The 21,209-nt window shown below is 38.2% G+C and overlaps 3 protein-coding genes across 3 annotated transcripts; all 3 read right to left on the bottom strand.

The window, feature by feature from the left end:
- Positions 1-914: 914 nt before the first annotated feature.
- LOC137886270 (hatching enzyme 1.2-like) lies at positions 915-7,183 on the bottom strand. The gene is made up of 6 exons (XM_068728653.1): positions 6,981-7,183; positions 6,499-6,544; positions 5,305-5,422; positions 4,197-4,375; positions 1,947-2,085; positions 915-1,131 (listed from the first exon to the last, which is right to left on the bottom strand). The coding sequence occupies exons 1-5, from the start codon at positions 7,050-7,052 to the stop codon at positions 2,003-2,005; spliced, it is 498 nt and encodes a 165-aa protein (XP_068584754.1). The 5' UTR covers positions 7,053-7,183; the 3' UTR covers positions 915-1,131; positions 1,947-2,002.
- Positions 7,184-8,883: 1,700 nt separating this feature from the next.
- LOC137886533 (E3 ubiquitin-protein ligase TRIM21-like) lies at positions 8,884-12,755 on the bottom strand. The gene is made up of 2 exons (XM_068729027.1): positions 12,662-12,755; positions 8,884-10,539 (listed from the first exon to the last, which is right to left on the bottom strand). Exon 2 carries the CDS (start codon positions 10,528-10,530, stop codon positions 8,884-8,886), a length of 1,647 nt encoding a protein of 548 aa, XP_068585128.1. The 5' UTR covers positions 10,531-10,539; positions 12,662-12,755.
- A 2,140-nt stretch (positions 12,756-14,895) lies between these two features.
- LOC137886542 (E3 ubiquitin-protein ligase TRIM21-like) lies at positions 14,896-19,102 on the bottom strand. Its single transcript, XM_068729040.1, has 2 exons — positions 18,998-19,102; positions 14,896-17,169 (listed from the first exon to the last, which is right to left on the bottom strand). Exon 2 carries the CDS (start codon positions 17,158-17,160, stop codon positions 15,517-15,519), a length of 1,644 nt encoding a protein of 547 aa, XP_068585141.1. The 5' UTR covers positions 17,161-17,169; positions 18,998-19,102; the 3' UTR covers positions 14,896-15,516.
- Between the last annotated feature and the right edge of the window lie 2,107 nt (positions 19,103-21,209).

Below are 21,209 nucleotides of genomic sequence, written 5' to 3' on the forward strand. Positions count from 1 at the left end.
AACCAACAGAAACCAACGCAGAGGAAGCAGGCAGCGGCAAATTAAAAACGATAAAAGAACCAAACTGAAGACAAACCAGAAGGACAGGAAAGAAATCCAACATGAGGGACAAACACTGACACGGGGAAACACACAAGAGGCTGATCGACTAATGACACACAGGTGTGGGTGTAAAACAGGCGGGAAAAAGACAAACACAGGAAACAAGTTTCAAAATAAAACAGGAACTAAACTAAACAAAACCCAAGACCATGACATTATTTCCCCTGTATGAGCAACATAAAAGTATCCAGCTTTTTTAAAATATGAAAATCCTACATTATATTTGTAACATCTTCTTTAAGATCTTCAGTAAGAACGATTGTGTATAATGACACAATAGGGACATTACAACGTATTCAGAGACAGACGGTAAAATTTGGTGTCTGTGTTCTCAATATTATGTTGCTAATGAGGAAGTCCTTTATACATAAATGCAGATACTTTAAGACTAAACCCAGTTTGATCCATTGGAAGAATGAGTTAAAACTCTTAAATAAGTCACAGAAATGCTCTAAAGTTGTTTTCTTTACTTGATAGCTTCAAGTTCATTTGAGATAGCCCTGCTGTTGTAGTTGTATTTGATTCATTTTTGTAATTTTATTTTATTTCTGTTTACTATCCTTAGTATCCCTGTAATTTGCTATGGTTCTGCTCAATTTGAGGCAAAGTATATCTGTAATTTGAGAGTCCTTGATTGTACCTTCCAAACTACAGAAGTATCACTGAGCAAAACTGATTCAAAACAAATAAATAATACTAATAATAATATGGCTACTACAGTCAAGTGATTATCAGTTAAAAGAAAAACTAAAATCTTCCTTGCAGACCAAAAACAAGCATAACAGTAAGAACAAATGCCAGGATACAAATGATGCCATTATGTATTTTTTTGACATTTTATTGAAGCTGTTGACTACAAATCAAAACATATTTTCCGACCTATCTGGTGCATTTCAACCATTTATATTCCATACTGATTGAAGGCTCAGTGATCATACAGATCAATAACAATAACCTTTGGACTGCTGCTTCCACAGAAGGGCATTCGTTGGTAATTCAACCCAGGAAGAAGAAATTTCTGTGTTGAACCTTTGAAAGAAAAAAACAAAATAATCAAATTAAAATCAGCCAGAATGTATTTATAGGTGAAATAAAACTTTATTTATCCAGAGGGAAATTCAGTACAAAGTTGGAAATAATGCAAATATAACAAAATAAAGAAAGATCATCAAGAAGGTTCAACAACCACATTTACACACTGCCAGAAATGTAAACAGGTTAATGCTATGTGTCACAAATATGGACAGGTTAACAGGGAGGTGCCAATTCAAAATATAAATATTCCATAAGCAAACAGTTGTACAAATAGAAGTAAAAGTACATTTTACAAAGATAGAACTTCATTGAAACACTCAGGACAAAAAGCAAACGTCCATAATATTTCATAAATATACAATCGCTTTAGTAACAGGCTATTTTATTATATTTTATTTCTGATTTTGCACTTTAGCACTAAGGAACACATACTTTTGGATATTAAATTACATTTCTGCCAACAGATCCCCCTAAATGTAACACGCTGCTCATTTAAAAGAAATGCTGATCTGTAAAACACCGAGCAGTGCACAACTCATTCATTAAATAATAAAGTGTGATTTAAGGATTTGTTTTGGTGATCACCTAAAGAGTTAAAAACACACTCACACTTTAAGCTCTACATACAGTGTAGTGTGTGTTCCTAACTAAAGAGTAGGTGATTGTAGACGGCTTGTCCAATTCCCCATTTGGGAAAAAAAACCTAAATTTTTGGGTCATTGGTTAAGATTAGGGTTAGGGTAAATCTCCAGGAAATGAATGTAGTAATGTCCCCAATAGTGTGTGTATTTGTGTGTGTGTATATTTACTGGTGTGGTTTAGCTGCAGTTGTACAGCCTGTAGAGCCTGGTGATGTCGTTCTGGCTCATCTCGGTGGCGACACCGAACTCAGCGTTTGGGTCGGGGATGGGCTCCATGGTGGGCTGGTTGTTCTTGGAGAAGGCGGACCTGGATTTAAACACATTATATACAATTACAGTGGATGCTGGATAGCTTGCTATTATAAAAAGGTGCAAGTTTGTGTGGGTCAGATTCAGACCATAGACTGTATAAAATCTGGATTTTATGGGCACTGTGCCAAATGGGAGGATAGTGGGGCTGCTATAAGAAATCTATCTATTATAACCATAACGTTTATTTTGCATCGGAAATACATTTTGGGGAGATTCTGCAGATTTAGGGATTTGGGATTACGATAACAAATGTTGGGGTTGTAACAAATACAAATACAGTCTACAGCATAGACTTGTAAAAAATATGGATATTAGCTAAAAACCTAAATTGTTTTTGTACCAGGCTGTTAACAGTTTATTTCTGCTGTAAAGTTGGGCATTTTAACACGGAGGTCTATAGGGAATTAATTTTTGGCGGCCATATTGTGGAGAGTAGGGATTTCCAGCACAATTTCACTTCCTTCTAAGATGCATGAAGAAGGGAAAAATTCTGAAGTGGTAAGCAACATTTGTAGTTTATAGAACAACTAAATTATCAAACCAAAGCATTTCGGCTTGTGGCCTTCATCGGGGTCAATAGTCAGGGATCATGAATATCTAAACAAATTAAAAGAAAAATGAGATGCCTTGTTATGAACGATAATATAAGTCAACATCCAAACCTATACTTTCCTCATCACCACCCTTTTATAAACGAGGCCTATTTGCAGGCCTCAGCTAGAATAAAGATAAGAAATACCTAATTAAGTGTATAATTAAAAATATATATATATATATATATATATATATATATATATTTGAGATGAGAAAAATCATGGAACTATCAGAATACATGTTACAGGTTAACATAAGATAAGGATGGAACACAGCACAACTTGGAAAATTCAAAAGCTCACTCTGGAAAAACAGCAATTTCAGGATATTGTTTTTTGGAAAGTATGGAAATCCAAGATTTTACATATGCTCAGCTCTTATAACAACTGATAAAGGCTCTATATACACAGTTATACATAGATACAGTGAAACATTTATAAAATATAGAGCATATAAAATAAAAAAACTGATTAAATATTCCAATATTTGAATAAAAAAATATTTTTTAAATTCAAAAACACTCTATATCACTTCTATGTATCACTCCTGATGTTCAATGAATCAAAAGACAGAAGATTGGACCTTTTTTGAGTGTTTTAAGCTCTTTCTAAGCCCTTTTTAGTTGTTTAGTTTAAGGTCAAATACTGCTTCAGATTCAGCCCACTCTCTCTGTTCAGGGCTGTATCTCAGCCCCCCTTTCTCCGATTTTCACCATTGAGACATCCTTCGAACCGTAGGAGCCAATAGAATTGACTGGAATTGAAAGCTAGATGATTGACAGCACTATGAGCCAATACAGCTCAAAAACGTCCCATCTGATGGCAGATCTGAAATCTAATTTGCTGAGCTTCCAACCCTCCCAAGAAGCCGAGGAGTGTCGGAGAGACACGAATCGAACGGATTCACACGGAGCACATGCAGCTGGACATACATGCAGTGGAAGTACGGAGATATTCCATTTTTTCGCTGAGATTCGACCAAAAGTGAGTACAATATTCGATGAAAGCTGTGTGACTTTTTGTGTTCGAAGCTGAATATCTCTGCGATGGTTTACCGGAGAGAGAAATGGAAAATATGTCCGTAATCTCCGTCAGGCGGACATGCTTTTTCATGCTGCATGTTTGTAGGTAGCACGTTGCTAACGGAGTGTAGCAGCTGTTTTCTCCGGTCTGTCCCAGTCATATCGAGTATGATTTATGATATTTTGTTATTTGTTTGCTTGGCTGATGGGAGATGTGTTTGTCTCATGTAGAAGTGACCTAGTTCATGTTGTTCCCAGGACGCTGAGGTTTCTGCAGAACTATAACATCATTATATTCGTTCTTCGTGGGTTCTCTGCCAGTTACTTTTAACACAAAACTCTCTAAGTTTTTATGTACTCTGCGTCCAAATGGGGGACCCTCGGGTGTATAAGGTTGGGCACAATACTTCCCACAAATTCTATTATATACCGTTATGAGAAATCTATAGCTGATGGCACTAGTAGACATAAGGTCGGGGGGTATCACTCACCAGGTATGACGTTCTCCCACAGGATGCGGATGTGCTGGTCTTGGTCGGAGAGGCACTGCTCGTGTTTGAAGCCCAGAGCGTGCAGCAGCTCGTGCTGGACCACGTTGTGGTACAGACAGCCTTGTTGCATCAGAGACAGAGCCTGTTCGTTGAAACGCCGACCCACGTAGGAGTAGCACCTGAGAGGGGATAAAGAGTTTGTGTTATTGTGTAGATACCCAAGTATCTATAACACGCAATTTCAATTTGAACCCTGAAGTGTATGGTAACAGTATGCCGGATGCTGTTACGTCACGACATTGAGAATGGCATACATTTTGTCATAATCTAAAACAAGTTTATGTTTGATAAGAGAGGTCTGAAATATATCAAAAGTGGTTTTTAATGGCCAGATTAAGAGAAGAATCTGTGGAGTATAGAAGAGTATCATCTGCATAAAAATGTATGTCAGAATTTGGAGAGATACTATTGTTTATGTACATGGTTAATTAAAGAAGACCAAGAACAGACCCTTGTGGGACACCAACACTAATCTTAAGAGCACTTGTTTTTAAACCATTGGTAACTGACTGCCTGTCAGAGAGAATATCATAAAACTTTAAAGTTTAGGACTTTACACAACGGGGGCATTTCTTACATTTGATCAATTTGCACGTAAATATATTTTTTTTATCAAACTGTTGTTTTTGTCGGGAGTACTAGACACAAAGTATTCGCAGGCAAGTATTTCACATTTTTGTGTTGTTTATTCCTCATGCCCCCAATGTGTAAAGGCCTCTAAAGTGGATCATCTCTACACAAAGTCCCCGTGGTATGTTGACAAATTAATGTCAGTTTTTTACGATCTGGACACTAACATTTTTATAAATATCAATTAATCACTTTTCAAGAATAGTCATTTCCTTGTTTCTTTGTTTAATTATCTTGTAACCCCATGTTTAAAACTCATGTATAGTATATTCAATGTGTCCAACAAGGTTAAATAAATAAATAATAATAAATTATTACAATGCAGTTCAAATATCTGATGGGCATTAATTGTGTGGTACAGAAATGTGATAAAACATAAACAGTGGCCTAGTGGCTGAGTCATGAAATAAGGCCTAACCCATCTAGAGACTGGATGTGGATGTAGTCTCTTTCACTGGTGCGCGGGATGAATCGGATGCAGGAGACACTGTGGAAGGACTGAAGGCCACGTTCAATGATGGTCCGCTCTCTGGAGGCTGAAAGTGTAATGATCAGCTACCACAGAAAGAGAAAAGGCAAGACTATAAATACACAAGAAACTAATCAGACACAGGTGGGTAGGCTGAATGCTGATTGGTGGAAGAAAGAAAGGGACGAGAGAAAAGCCGATGAGACTAATACAACACAGGTGATACACAGAAAAAAGGAGGGAAAACCACCAAGATAGGAAGTCAAACAAACACAGGACACAAGAGGCAGGGAACTTCAAAATAAAACAGGAAACAGGTTAACTAAAAACCCAAGATCATGACACACTTGATTTGTTTAAAGCTACTACAAGGAACTTTCATTTTGTGCTGATTTTGGCGGTCTCTGTGGATGAGTGTTTCCGAGCACCAGAGTCCCTTTAGAAAACCTTTAATTTTACTGCAGCATGGTCTGACATTCTGCTCTGCTCAGTCCTGGTTCTGCTTAATTGAGGATCTTGACGAGGAGCAGCAGTATGTATAGTTTTGATAAAAAGAAAAGCACGGAATGTTCATGAAATAATTTTAAAAACTCACTGTTGATCAGGGTTAAAATAAAGAGACAATACCTGAGCTTTATATATATTCATTCAGGTGAGTGTCATTCCAAAATTAAGCTACCAAAGAATAAAAAAAAGAAAACTTGAATTAAATTAAAATTGAAAGAATTGTTGAGATAAATGAAAAAAGAGTTTGAAATCAGTTTTCATTTAGGTCTGTATAAACTGTTTTAAAATCTAAAATGTGTCTCTGGGGGAAGTGTTTGACTTGCATGATCTCTAATAGATTGTTTAACCCATTCCAACCCTCCATTATTAATAATCCTAACCTTTACAATCACTGTTTTGTGACACTTTAAAATGCTTTGCCATTGGACAACCCACATTATTATTATTTATAACATGAGAAATCATTGGAGGAATATTAGTCTTCTGCAGTTTTGATCATAATGTCTTTTAATACACACATTGAACCAAGAAAGAAGCTAAAATGTGTCCGTTTTATTTACCTGTAAGTGTTGAATGCATACGTGAACTGAAAATATTTGAATCCTATCTACATAAGTTATTATCATAGTATCTCACCAATGTTGGTGTTGGCCTCCTCAATCCTTTCAGAGACAGATTTATCCTGTAACAAGAGGAGTTCAACAACATCAGTCATTATTGAATCAACAGTTGTACATAATAATAAATTCAAAGTACAATAGATTCTTTTTTTCCAATAAAATTACATTAGCCATGTTTCAACATATGTAAGTATTGAAACAACAGAATTTAGAAGAATCTCAATCTTTCTTCTGTTTTGATTTATTTTTGCAGCACACACTTTAACACTTATTACAGTTTTATGAAGTGAAATGTATTCAGGAAAAAAAAACTTCTCAAATCTAACAGCATTGATGGAGGATGATATTTGTGTTACTTTAGACAGTTTTTGTCCATTTTAAGCTTGACTTTTTTGCTGTGTTCCTTTTAAAGTATTTAATAATCCTGAACTATCTTTTAAAAGCACCGATAGAAATATAAAATGTGCTGTATGAGCAAAAATGTAATTTAAAACTCACCTTCTTCTCAGCCGCCCTGATGGAAACCAGCATCAGAGGCAGAAGAGCCAGAGTGAACCTTAGACCAGCCATGAAAACCTGAAAACTTGAAGCCACCAAAGCTTAAAGACGTATTAAATGATGCTCTCACCACAAACACTCAACAGAAAGTTAGACCGGTGTTTGTGTGCAGCTGTGGATAAGAGCTCTTTCTGTATAAACTGGACAAACATGATTGTACTTATAAATAAACCTGTTGAAGCTGATAAGACTATTTCACCTTGATGCCAGCTGCTTATTCCCATAATGTTGTTTCAAAAGAGTCTATTTACATTTCAACAATAGTAGCACATTTCATCATTAATGATCATTAATGTTTAAACTTTTTGGATTATTATATTTGGATTCAAAATTATTTAAAAATATATATTTTTTAAAGAATCTGCAAAATATAATTTAAAGACTTACGTTTTATTGGTTGTACTTAATTCTCTCTTTTTCTGTTATTTTCCATTTCCATTCCAATTTATTTGTCTTCTTATTCAACTTTCACAGTTTCCATAAAGTCTTGTTGGTAGTTTCAATGAATATGAAATAACAATAAAAAAATATAATTTTCTGTAAAACGATTCTAATATAACATGGATAAAAAGCTGCCAGTCAGACTTTAAATATGCTGAACAAACTCTCCTTGACCTAAGCACAAACATTTCATGCGACCTCTCCACTTCTTATGTACACTGTGGCAGAAGGTGTAGACTCTATCGTTTGAGGAGAATGTGCTGGAGGGGGTGGAGGCTCCATGCAGCGCTGAAGTTTCTGGATGACTCATCTTGGCACCTGAAGTCGAGGGCAGGTTTCTCCCAACAAGAGTGTCACTCTGCAGGAAGTCGGGTGCCAAGTATTAGGGTTGTGACCACAGAAATAGAGTAAAAGTAAGAGCAGACACTGAACAGATTTACCTGGTCATTTGACTAGCATGGTTAGTTATGGCGACAACACACCTCAGTGTGGATGAAAAGTGCTGTCGCAGAAAGAGAGAGGACCAAATTTATCCAGATCTTTGGTGATCGTCCGCATCCTTGAGGCCCACAGAGCACGCTCACCAGCGTTTCCTTTAACTCCGCCTCCCAGCCCTCGGCTCAGCCTCTCATTCACATGAACTGAAGAGGTAAAATAACTCTGGATTTGGCTTTTAATGCATTTTACATCTTTTAGGACCTAATGATATGAATAAGAGATGTAGTGGAGTAAAAAGTGCAATATTTACCTCTGAGATGTAGTGAAGTATGAAGTATAAAGTGGAAATACACAGGATAAATACCTCAAAATTATACTTGAATAAATGTAAAATAAAAAAAGACAAATCCAGTTAAAAGTTTCTGTTTTTATTCTGTTGAGGATCAGCAGAGAGGAGGACTGTAGAACATTTAAATGAAAACTAAACTTTTCTTCTCTGGTTACAGCAGCTGAATGTTTCATGATCAGATTTTGTTGATTAATTTTTTACTAATATGAATCAATAATTCATCTTTTATTTCCCCCTGAAAACATACCAGACAGAGATCTCTTGATTTTAACTTGAAACTAAAACCCTTAAACACCTTTTTCAACTAAAAATAAGTGGTACATGAATTTATCCAATAATTCTTTCCAGTATTCATAATGTTTTCTATATATATATATACACACACAATAATAAGACAATAACAATTTTAGTTTGGCACCCAGATATTTAAGGAATGTGTAAAGGCTTGTTATTCCTGAGTACATTGTTTTTGATGATTCAACAGTCTTGAAGGCAGGTTATGCAGTTATTAGAATTAATTAGACTACATTAGATAATATCAATCAGTGGATTAATGTCTGTGTTGGAGAGTAGAAAAACATTTACAGACAAACAGAAAAAAAAAAAGTGTTTGTTCTACTCAGTGTGATTGACAGGAGAGATGATCAGAGGAGCAGAGTTTTTACCACCAGCATTAAGACATGGATTAAAGTATGGGTAGAGTTTCTCAGTGAAGCAGCAGCCAGTAAAGGAGTAGATAAGAGCTGCAGCATCAACGTCATAAAAAGAGACCAGACCCTCCTCATAATCCACAAACACCCCCACCCTCTCAGGCTGAGACTTCAGAGAGAGAAGGACTGGAGGGTCAGTAAGAGCTTTGTACTCATTCTCATTCCTCAACCATATCATCCAGCAACCATTCTGAGGAGACAGTGGGATTCTTTCCTTCCTGTTGATCGACTCTCTGACCACTCCTAAAGTCCACTCAGTCTTCTCTTTAACCTGAACCTCGTAGTAAAATCTTCCTGAAGAGAAACTCTGCTTTGCTAAAACAATAGCACAAGGATCAAATCTCTCTGAATTGTCTGGAAGATCCTTACGTATGTCACCATGTTTAACTTGTTTTCCATCATCAGACAGGATGAGTTTGGGATTTGCTGTATCAGGATCAAGAGTCACATCCACTGCAGACTTCTGGACCCTCTTCAGCTCGGCCTCAGTGAGCAGCTTCTTCATCTGTTTACTGAGCGTCTCCTCCAGCTGATTCACAGCTCTCACCACAATCCCCTCATATGAAGGTGGACTGACTCTGACTCCTGTCCAGTTCTTGGTGGGTGGAGCAGTGTTCAGGGTCCTGAAGCTCTGGAGGAGGTGGAGGTGGTCTTCAGAGTGTGAGAGCTGAACCACCTCAGTGCTTCTCTTCTTCAGCTCAGAGATTTCCTGTTCCAGCTCTTTGATGAAGCCTTCAGCCTGTTTCTCTGTCTTTCTCTGCTTCTCTTTGATTGTGTCGATGAGCTCGGCCTGGCTTCTCTCAACAGACTCCTTCAGAGCGGTGAAGACCTGAACACCATCTGATATCTCTCTGTCTGCATCTTCCTCACTGAGCTCCACTGAGTGTTTGATCTCCTGAATCTTCAGTCGTCTCTTCTGGATCATCTGCTGAATTTCAGATTCAGTCTTCCCCAGCTCGGCCTTCTTTCCTTCATAGTCTTCTTTCAGAGGAACAACATCATGGTTCTTGTGGTCTAGAACAGTGCAGAGCATGCAGACACACATCTGGTCGGTCTTACAGAACAGCTCCAGCAGTTTATCGTGCTTCATGCACATCCTGGCTTCCAGGTTCTCCACAGGGTCGATCAGCTGATGTCTCTTCAGACCTGACATTGTCAGATGAGGCTCCAGGTGAGTCTCACAGTAGGAGGCCAGACACACCAGGCAGGACTTCAGGGCCTTCAGTTTGGTTCCAGTGCAGACGTCACAGGGAACTTCTCCTGGTTTGGCAGCTTGTTGCTCTGAGCTGCTGCTGCTGTCTTTCTGTTGAGCTGACTGTCTGAACTGAGCAGCCATCTCAGAGATGAAAGTATTGACCTGCAGCTCAGGTCTGGTGTTAAAAACCTCTTTACAGTTTGGACACTGATAGGGGACATTCATGTCCCAGTCTTTAGTGATGCAGGTTTTACAGAAGTTGTGTCCACATGGTATGGCGACTGGATCAGTGAACACATCCAGACAGATGGAGCACAGGAACTGATCTTCAGTCAGCAGACAGCTGGCAGCAGACATATCTACACTCTGAGGACAAGAAGTGTGGAAAAACAAAACTGTTATTACACATCTTTATATTTTTTGTTGAATCAAATCATGATTAGTAGAATATAACGAGTCATCCTGAATTATGTTGTTATATTATATTTCATTTGCTGTGAGTGAAGAAGAGCTCAGATATGCAGTTCAGTGGTATAAATCTGATATCTTAAGCATTCTAGTGATAACATCCTAAACCCTCTGGTTCTTGTTAATATCATAATTTAAATAGTAAAATCACAATAGAATGCAATTTAAACCCCCAAAAACACAATGTGAACTGCTACCCTGCTGTTTATACTGTTATTAAAGTGAAAATGTTTTGAAAGTAGAGAAAACATTTTAAATATTGAACTTAACACATTTATTACAATTTACTGTGATGTATTTAAGCAGTATTTGACCGTTTTATTGAAGCGTCTGAGGAAGCAGAGCAAAATAAAAATCACTTTCTCTGTACAAAGATCTTTAGAGTCAAAGAGTCAGTTTGGACAAAGAGGAGGAAGAGAGAGAAGATGATGATGATGATGATTATGATTATGATGAAGATGATGATGATGATAGAGAGAGCAGAGAATCAGACACATTAATGTGCAGAATAAAAGATGGAAGCCAACTGCTCTGGACTGCATGATATTATATATCAGGGGTCGGCAACCTTTGTGACATGGAGTGCCAGTTTGAAATTTTCAGCCACATCAACATTTCAAAGACATGAACAAACAGCTACACATTTAAACTAAAACTAAGTGTAGGCTGAGGCAACATCAAATGATCAGATGCCTAGCAGACAGTCAGTGTGATCCCTGGCCCTGCTTTGCTTGACTGAGCTCTGTGATCTGGGGCTTGTAGTTAGTTACTTTGAGATGCAAACATGCCTCAGAGTGCTCCGTTGTTAACCGACTGCGGGTGGGGCTGTGCACATGTTTCATGTGTGAGAACACCTGCTGATTTCTAGCTGACGTGGGAATGTCCTTTATTCGTGACTTGATCGTTTCTTTATTTGGCAAGCTTTCAAAAAGAGCATCTCTGACTAACTGAGAAAAGCCTCCTTAATAAATTCGTCATCCGTAAATGGCTTCCCATGCTTTGCAATGCAATGCGATAGCTTGCTTCTGTCCCGTGATTTTTAGCAGTGGTAAAAACCTTGAAGGAGCTAGCTTGTTTTTCATACCTGGACACGGCACGTTTAATTGACTCTGCTTGGTCTGCTTGGTCTTTGAAGGGCTTCTCGTGCTTCGTCTCAAAATGACGCTGAACACCTGACGTTCGGCACACAACATTCTCACAGCATAAAGTGCACACAGCACGGTCCTTCAAAAATATGAAACCAAACTCTTGTGTCCAGCAGGACTGGAATGCCCTAGTTTTAGCCTTTTCAGCAGCCGCATTGCCATTGTTCACAATATCATGCTCTGTCATTCATTCATATGTCAGAACGAAGACAGCGGACAGCGCGCTTGGTCACTCACTTTGATCTGAAATTCGCGCGCCTGCAACCTAACTGACCAATGGCCACACTCCAACATCAAATGCACGCAGTGGTGTCCTAGTGTCGACTAACAAAGAAGCAGGACACAGGCACACATACAGGCAGTCAAACGCTCACAGACACAGAGGCAGATACTTTTATTTTGAAAACGGGACAGATAAAGTGAGGATCGTAATAACACTGAGGTGTCAGTGTTTATGCCGCGGCGTGCCACCCGTGGCATGCGTGCCGAAGGTTCCCGACCCCTGTTATATATAATATTATTTATCTTTACAACTCTCACAACCTTTGATTGGAGCTCAGTTAAACATTTACTCTGAGTTGAACTTCCTGTCTGAGTAGAGCTGAGGTTTTGAGTTCAAACAGGAAACAGGTCAGTGAATTAGCTTAAGCTAATGCTAGCTGTGACTGTATTCTGTCTAACCTTTAACTAGTCAGAGTTCAGTCACTGTGGTTTAGTTTCTACCTCTGATGGTTTTATCTAAAATGACACATTTCTACGGCTTAATATTCTTTATATGATAAAACAAGATGTAAAACAGTCAGATTCTGGTTTGAACTAAACTTGGACTAAATACTTAGTGAGTGTATTTAGTCTTTGTAGAACAGTGTACTCACCAGTGTTTGTCAGAGACTCTGTTGTGTTGTTGAGAAAAATCTGCTGGATTCAGTTGAATGTTTCTTTACAGAGAAACAGAGAGACTTGTCTCGACTGCAGCTCTGCTGTCGCTCAGACTAACTTTCACTTTAATTTCAGGTAAAGTGACTCAGCAGCTCACCTCTTTCAGTGTTGCTCCTCCTCTCAGTGAGGGAGTGGTGGAGGAAGTATTCAGATCCTTAACTGAAGTAAAAGTACTAATACCACAATGTTAAAATACTTCACTACGAGTAAAAGTCATGGATTCAAAACTTACTTTCATACCTGATGTTTCTGGATAATATTACTGCTGTATTAATGCGTATGTTGCATGTTTTTAACTCCTTTATATCCTGTTGGTTTGATTTATCTACATCACTGCATCATATTCTATAAGATCATCATATGTTTGTATCTCTATAAAGAACAAACAGCCTGTTTTCAGCTTTGTGACGATGCATTTTCAAGCTGATCCAAGAGGTTTTTTAAAGAATTTATTTAGCTGAAGAAGTAGAAGGATTTTCTGAACACATAAAGGAACACTTCATCCTTCAGTTTATCACAAACATTCAACATCAACACATCTGGAGATACGTGGTTCTACCTGAACAGGAAGGGGATGAAAACCTGTCATCTGAGAAGTAACTAAAGCTGTCATATAAATGTAGTAAAAGTACTGAATTTACTTCTGAAGTTTAGTGGAGTAGAAGTATAAAGTTATCAAATACATGTAGTAAATCTACGTCTGAGGTTTAGTGAAGTAGAAGTATAAAGTAGCAGAAAATGGAAAGCGAAGTAACCCAACATTTTTACGAAAGATCAGTACTTAAGTAAATGAACTTAGTTACTTTTCACCACCGCTTAAAATACCAGAATTGTTACAGAGCATGAAAACAGTGACCTGCTGATCTCTCAAACCTACTTCCTGTATCATCCACTAGGAGGCGACACTTGCTCAGTTTTAAAATGGTTTCAAACAGCTGCTCATCCTGCACTGCTTTAAGAAGCCAGTATGTAACTATGATCTTAGTTACCTGATGACACTGAAGGCAGCTGTCTTCAGTGTCTTTAACTCTTGATGGAAAAAAACTCTTCTTTTTAGTCAATGAGAGAATTTAAATATACTCCCAAATACAGAAATGCATTAAACACAGACATGATACAAGTATGCAAAGAAAGTACTATTTTACTATCACAAGTCGTACAGGTTGTGTAGCTGTGACCATCTGCTCATATGTGCTGTTTGATAAAATCACCAATGTTATGAATCAGAAAACAACGGTTGAAGAGTCATTTGATATAAAAACTTTAGAAATTACTGATTTTACAAAACATTACGGTGTAGATTTATTGGTCATTTTGTGGTATTTAACTGTGGAAAATATATGTATTCAAATAAAGCAAAGGCTAATAATTTGAATAAAGGACTTTTGCATGCAACAGAGTATTTTTACAATGAGGTATTGCAAAACATCTTTATGAATACTTCGTCCAGTAAAGAAATGTTATGATATATAGGACTCGTGGTGAATTTATGTTATTGGGATAATCGAGAATATCATCAGGAGTGATTTAAAAAAAGGAAAAAAACTGCTACCATATCGATAATGGTGGAGTGATCTGAGGGTTTTTTAAATATATTACCAGGGACACAGTAAAAATACTGCATTGAAAACATTTGAGACTTTTTGGATTGTTCTAATATTTCTTTTTAAGACTAAAGTTACGCGTCACTTTTCAAACCACTACACCTCAAAGTCGTCTGAAGTCACCTGAAGTCAACCGTCCTAAACTGGACGTCCCACATTCCTCAGAGAATCAATGGCCGTCTGTCACCCTGAGGCGGCGTCACATCGGGACTTTTACCCTCAGAGGAAGTTACAGATTAAATCAGAGAAGGAACAATGGAAACGTGTCAGAATTGTTGTGTTACTGAAGGCCAGATGATGAACCATGTTGTGTGTGAACTTGGTCCTATGTTGTCATTTAAGACCAGCCAGAAGAGAATGTGACATTAGAGGATATGAGGATTTGGCTTTTAACGCATTTTACATCTTTTAGGACCTAATGATATGAATAAGAGATGTAGTGGAGTAAAACGTACAATATTTACCTCTGAGATGTAGTGGAGTATAAAGTATAAAGTGGAAATACACAGGATAAATACCTCAACATTATACTTGAATAGATGTAAAATAAAAAAAGACAAATCCAGTTAAAAGTTTCTTTGTTTTTATTCTGTTGAGGATCAGCAGAGAGGAGGAGTGTAGAACATTTAAAAGAAAACTAAACTTTGCTTCTCTGGTTACAGCAGCTGAATGTTTCATGATTAGATCTTGTTGATTCATTTTTTACTAATATGAATCAATAATTCATCTTTTATTTCCCCCTGAAAACATACCAGACAGAGAACTCTTGATTTTACTTGGAAAATGATAAAAACTAAAACCCTTAAACACCTTTTTTAACTAAAAATAAGTGGTACATAAATATATCCAATAATTTGTGCCAGTATTCATAATGTCTTATATATATATATATATATATATATATACACTCACACAATAATAAGACAATAACAATTTTAGTTTGGCACCTAGATATTTAAGGAATGTGTAAATGCTTGTTATTCCTGAGTACATTGTTTTTGATGATTCAACAGTCTTGAAGGCAGGTGATGCAGTTATTAGAATTAATTAGACTACATTTACAGACAAATAGGAAAAACCCATTCATCATAATATGAAGAATCAATAATGTTTACACCGTAAATCACCAATAATATAGATTTGTTACATTAAATGAAAGAGTGTCTCTGTAGAAAATCAAGTTTGTTCTACTCAGTGTGATTAACAGGAGAGATGATCAGAGGAGCAGAGTTTTTACCACCATCATTAAGACATGGACTAAAGAATGGGTAGATTTTCTCAGTGAAGCAGCAGCCAGTAAAGGAGTAGATAAGAGCTGCAGTATCAATGTCATAAAAGGAGACCAGACCCTCCTCATAATCCACAAACACCCCCACCTTCTCAGGCCAAAACTTCAGAGAGAGAAGGACCGGAGGGTCATCACGAGCTTTGTACTCATTCTCATTCCTCAACCATATCGTCCAGTAACCTTTCTGAGGAGTCCGTGTGATGAATCCCTTCCTGTTGATCGACTCTCTGACCACTCCTAAAGACCACTCAGTTTTCCCTTTAACCTGAACCTCGTAGTAAAATCTTCCTGAAGAGAAACTCTGCTTTGCTAAAACACCAGCACAATAATCAAATCTCTCTGGATTGTCTGGTTGATTTTTCTTCACGTCACCAGATTTAACTTGTTTGCCATCATTGGACAGAATTAGCCAGGGATTTGCTGTATTAGGATCAAGAGTCACATCCACTACAGACTTCTGGACCCTCTTCAGCTCGGCCTCAAACAGCTTCTTCATCTGTTTGCTGAGCGTCTCCTCCAGCTGATTCACAGCTCTCACCACAGTCCCCTCATATGAAGGTGGACTGACTCTGACTCCTGTCCAGTTCTTGGTGGGTGGAGCAGTGTTCAGGGTCCTGAAGCTCTGGAGGAGGTGGAGGTGGTCTTCAGAGCGTGAGAGCTGCTTCACCTCAGTGCTTTTCTTCTTCAGCTCAGAGATTTCCTGTTCCAGCTCTTTGATGAAGCCTTCAGCCTGTTTCTCTGTCTTTCTCTGCTTCTCTTTGATCGTGTCGAGGAGCTCGTTCATTCTTCTCTCAACAGACTCCTTCAGAACGGTAAAGACCTGAACACCATCTGCTACCTCTCTGTCTGCATCTTCCTCACTGAGCTCCACTGAGTGTTTGATCTCCTGAATCTTCAGTCGTCTCTTCTGGATCATCTGCTGAATTTCAGCCTCAGTCTTCCCCAGCTCGGCCTTCTTTCCTTCATATTCTTCTTTCAGAGGAACAACATCATGGTTCTTGTGGTCTAGAACAGTGCAGAGCATGCAGACACACATCTGGTCGGTCTTACAGAACAGCTCCAGCAGTTTATCGTGCTTCATACACATCCTTCCTTCCAGGTTCTCCACAGGGTCGATCAGCTGATGTCTTTTCAGACCTAATCTTGTCAGATGAGGCTCCAGGTGAGTCTCACAGTAGGAGTCCAGACACACCAGGCAGGACTTCAGGGCCTTCAGTTTGGTTCCAGTGCAGACGTCACAGAGAACTTCTCCTGGTTTGGCAGCTTGTTGTTCTGAGGTGCTGCTGCTGGCTTTCTGTTGAGCTGACTGTCTGAACTGAGCAGCCATCTCAGAGATGAAAGTATTGACCTGCAGCTCAGGTCTGGTGTAGAAAAGCTTGTTACAGTTTGGACACTGATAGGGGACATTAACGTTCCAGTGTTGAGTGATGCAGGCTTTACAGAAGTTGTGTCCACATGATGTGGCGACTGGATCAGTGAACACATCCTGACAGATGGAGTACAGAAACTGATCTTCAGTCATCAGACAGCTGGCAGCAGACATATCTACACTCTGAGGACAAGAAGTGTGGAAAAACAAAACTGTTATTACACATCTTTATATTTTTTGTTGAATCAAATCAAATCATGATTAGTAGAATATACCGAGAGTCATCCTGAATTATGTTGTTATATTATATTTCATTTTCTGTGAGTGAAGAAGAGCTCAGATATGCAGTTCAGTCGTATAAATCTGATATCTTAAGCATTCTATTGATAACATCCTAAACCCTCTGGCTCTTGTTAATATCATAATTTAAAGAGTAAAATCACAATAGAATTCAATTTAAACCCCCAAAAACACAATGTGAACTGCTACCCTGCTGTTTATACTGTTATTAAAGTGAAAATGTTTTGAAAGTAGAGAAAACATTTTAAATATTGAACATAACACATTTATTATAATTTACTGTGATATATTTAAGCAGTATTTGACCGTTTTATTGAAGCGTCTGAGGAAGCAGAGCAAAATAAAAATCGCTTTCTCTGTACAAAGATCTTTAGAGTCAAAGAGTCAGTTTGGACTAAGAGGAGGAAGAGAGAGAGGATGATGATGATGATGATGATGATGATGATGATGATGATGATGATGATGATGATAGAGAGAGCAGAGAATCAGACACAAAACATTTGCAGAATAAAAGATGGAAGCCAACTGCTCTGGACTGCAGGATATTATATATCAGGGGTCGGCAACCTTTGTGACATGGAGTGCCAGTTTGAAATTTTCAGCCACATCAACATTTCAAAGACATGAACAAACAGCTACACATTTAAACTAAAACTAAGTGTAGGCTGAGGCAACATCAAATGATCAGATGCCTAGCAGACAGTCAGTGTGATCCCTGGCCCTGCTTTGCTTGACTGAGCTCTGTGATCTGGGGCTTGTAGTTAGTTACTTTGAGATGCAAACATGCCTCAGAGTGCTCCGTTGTTAACCGACTGCGGGTGGGGCTGTGCACATGTTTCATGTGTGAGAACACCTGCTGACTTCTAGCTGACGTGGGAATGTCCTTTATTCGTGACTTGATCGTTTCTTTATTTGGCAAGCTTTCAAAAAGAGCATCTCTGACTAACTGAGAAAGGCTAGTTTTAGCCTTTTCAGCAGCCGCATTGCCATTGTTCACAATATCATGCTCTGTCATTCATTCATATGTCAGAACGAAGACAGCGGACAGCGCGCTTGGTCAATAACTTTGATCTGAAATTCGCACGCCTGCAACCTAACTGACCAATGGCCACACTCCAACATCAAATGCACGCAGTGGTGTCCTAGTGCCGACTAACAAAGAAGCAGGACACAGGCACACATACAGGCAGTCAAACGCTCACAGACACAGAGGCAGATACTTTTATTTTGAAAACGGGACAGATAAAGTGAGGATCGTAATAACACTGAGGTGCCAGCGTGCCAGTGTTTATGCCGCGGCGTGCCACCCGTGGCATGCGTGCCGAAGGTTGCCGACCCCTGTTATATATAATAGTATTTATCTTTACAACTCTCACAACCTTTGATTGGAGCTCAGTTAAACATTTACTCTGAGTTGAACTTCCTGTCTGAGTAGAGCTGAGGTTTTGAGTTCAAACAGGAAACAGGTCAGTGAATTAGCTTAAGCTAATGCTAGCTGTGACTGTATTCTGTCTAACCTTTAACTAGTCAGAGTTCAGTCATTGTGGTTTAGTTTCTACCTCTGATGGTTTTATCTAAAATGACACATTTCTACGGCTTAATATTCTTTATATGATAAAACAAGATGTAAAACAGTCAGATTCTGGTTTGAACTAAACTTGGACTAAATACTTAGTGAGTGTATTTAGCCTTTGTAGAACAGTGTACTCACCAGTGTTTGTCAGAGACTCTGTTGTGTTGTTGAGAAAAATCTGCTGGATTCAGTTGAATGTTTCTTTACAGAGAAACAGAGAGACTTGTCTCGACTGCAGCTCTGCTGTCGCTCAGACTAACTTTACTTTCACTTCAGGTAAAGTTACTCAGCAGCTCACCTCTTTCAGTGTTGCTCCTCCTCTCAGTGAGGGAGGGGTGGAGGAAGTGTTCAGGTCCTTAACTGAAGTAAAAGTACTAATACCACAATGTGAAAATACTTCACTACGAGTAAAAGTCATGGATTCAATACGTGAGTGAGACTGTATTACATTAATATATAACCTGAATCCACAAAGTTACTCAAGTTATCAAATACATGTAGTAAATCTACTTCTGAAATGTAGTGGAGTAGAAGTATAAAGTTATCAAATACATGTAGTAAATCTACATCTGAGGTTTAGTGGAGTGGAATTATAAAGTAGCAGAAAATGGAAAGAAAAGTAACCCAACATTTTTACTAAAACTCCGTACTTAAGTAAATGTACTTAGTTACTTTTCACCACCGCTTAAAATACCAGAATTGTTACAGAGCATGAAAACAGTGACCTGCTGCTCTCTCAAACCTACTTCCTGTATCATCCACTAGGAGGCGACACTTGCTCAGTTTTAAAATGGCTTCAAACAGCTGCTCATCCTGCACTGCTTTAAGAAGCCAGTATGTAACTATGATCTTAGTTACCTGATGACACTGAAGGCAGCTGTCTTCAGTGTCTTTAACTCTAAATGGAAAAAAAACTCTTCTTTTTAGTCCATGAGAGAATTCAAATATACTCCCAAATACAGAAATGCATCAAACACAGACATGATACAAGTATGCAAAGAAAGTACTATTTTACTATCACAAGTCGTACAGGTTGTGTATCTGTGACCATCTGCTCATATGTGCTGTTTGATAAAATATTGATAAAAATCACCAATGTTATTAATCAGAAAACAACGGTTGAAGAGTCATTTGATATAAAAACTTTAGGAATTACTGATTTTACAAAACATTACGGTGTAGGTTTATTGGTCATTTTGTGGTATTTAACTGTAGAAAATATATGTATAAATAAAGCAAAGGCTAATAATTTGAATAAAGGACATTTGCATGCAACAGAGTATTTTTACACTGAGGTATTGCAAAACATCTTCATGAATACTTCGTCTAGTAAAGAGATGTTATGATATATAGGACTCGTGGTGAATTTATGTTATTGGGATAATCCTGAATATCATCAGGAGTGATTTAAAAAAAAAAAAAACTGCTACCATATCGATAATGGTGGAGTGATCTGAGGGTTTTTTAAATATATTACCAGGGACACATAAAAAATACTGCATTGAAAACATTTGAGACTCTTTGGATTGTTCTAATATTTATTTTTAAGACTAAAGTTACGCGTCACTTTTCAAACCACTACACCTCAAAGTCGTCTGAAGTCACCTGAAGTCAACCGTCCTAAACTGGACGTCCCACATTCCTCAGAGAATCAATGGCCGTCTGTCACCCTGAGGCGGCGTCACATCAAGACTTTTACCCTCAGAGGAAGTTACAGATTAAATCAGAGAAGGAACAATGGAAACGTGTCAGAATTGTTGTGTTACTGAAGGCCAGATGATGAACCATGTTGTGTGTGAACTTGGTCCTATGTTGTCATTTAAGACCAGCCAGAAGAGAATGTGACATTAGAGGATATGCATGTATAGTATTATGTGTGGTGCAGAAGTGAGAGCAACAGCACCAATAGCACTATGAGTACAAGTACTTGTTGAGTTGAACTGTGGGCCACGCCCCTTACAGCCTGAGTGCACCAGGTGAGATTGATCCGCTAATTAACTGGCTTTGCAGTCACACACTCACGGCAGAGCAGCACTGGGAGGAAGCAACAGAAGTGACTGAAACAGTGTTTTGTGCAAATCAAATCTTATTTTGAACAAGGAAGAAGCAGCCGGTGAGCTATCATGCATTTGTAACTGTTGTAACTGTTGTAGCCCATTGTTTGTAGACATTGACTTAGATGAACCGATTAAGAACTGCAAATACTGATGGTTAAAAGCATGTTGGGTAAATATAGTTAAAATGCTGTCATGGTATAATGTGATCTATTTAAAATCATGTGATTTAAGTGTAAAACTGTGAAGAACCATGTGAGCTAAGTACAATTTAAAAAGTGATGCATTTGGAACAA

The sequence above is a fragment of the Cebidichthys violaceus genome, unplaced genomic scaffold (assembly GCF_023349555.1).
Source record: "Cebidichthys violaceus isolate CVI_PGR_0920_01 unplaced genomic scaffold, fCebVio1.0.p SCAF_100, whole genome shotgun sequence".
Lineage (NCBI taxonomy): Eukaryota > Metazoa > Chordata > Actinopteri > Perciformes > Stichaeidae > Cebidichthys > Cebidichthys violaceus.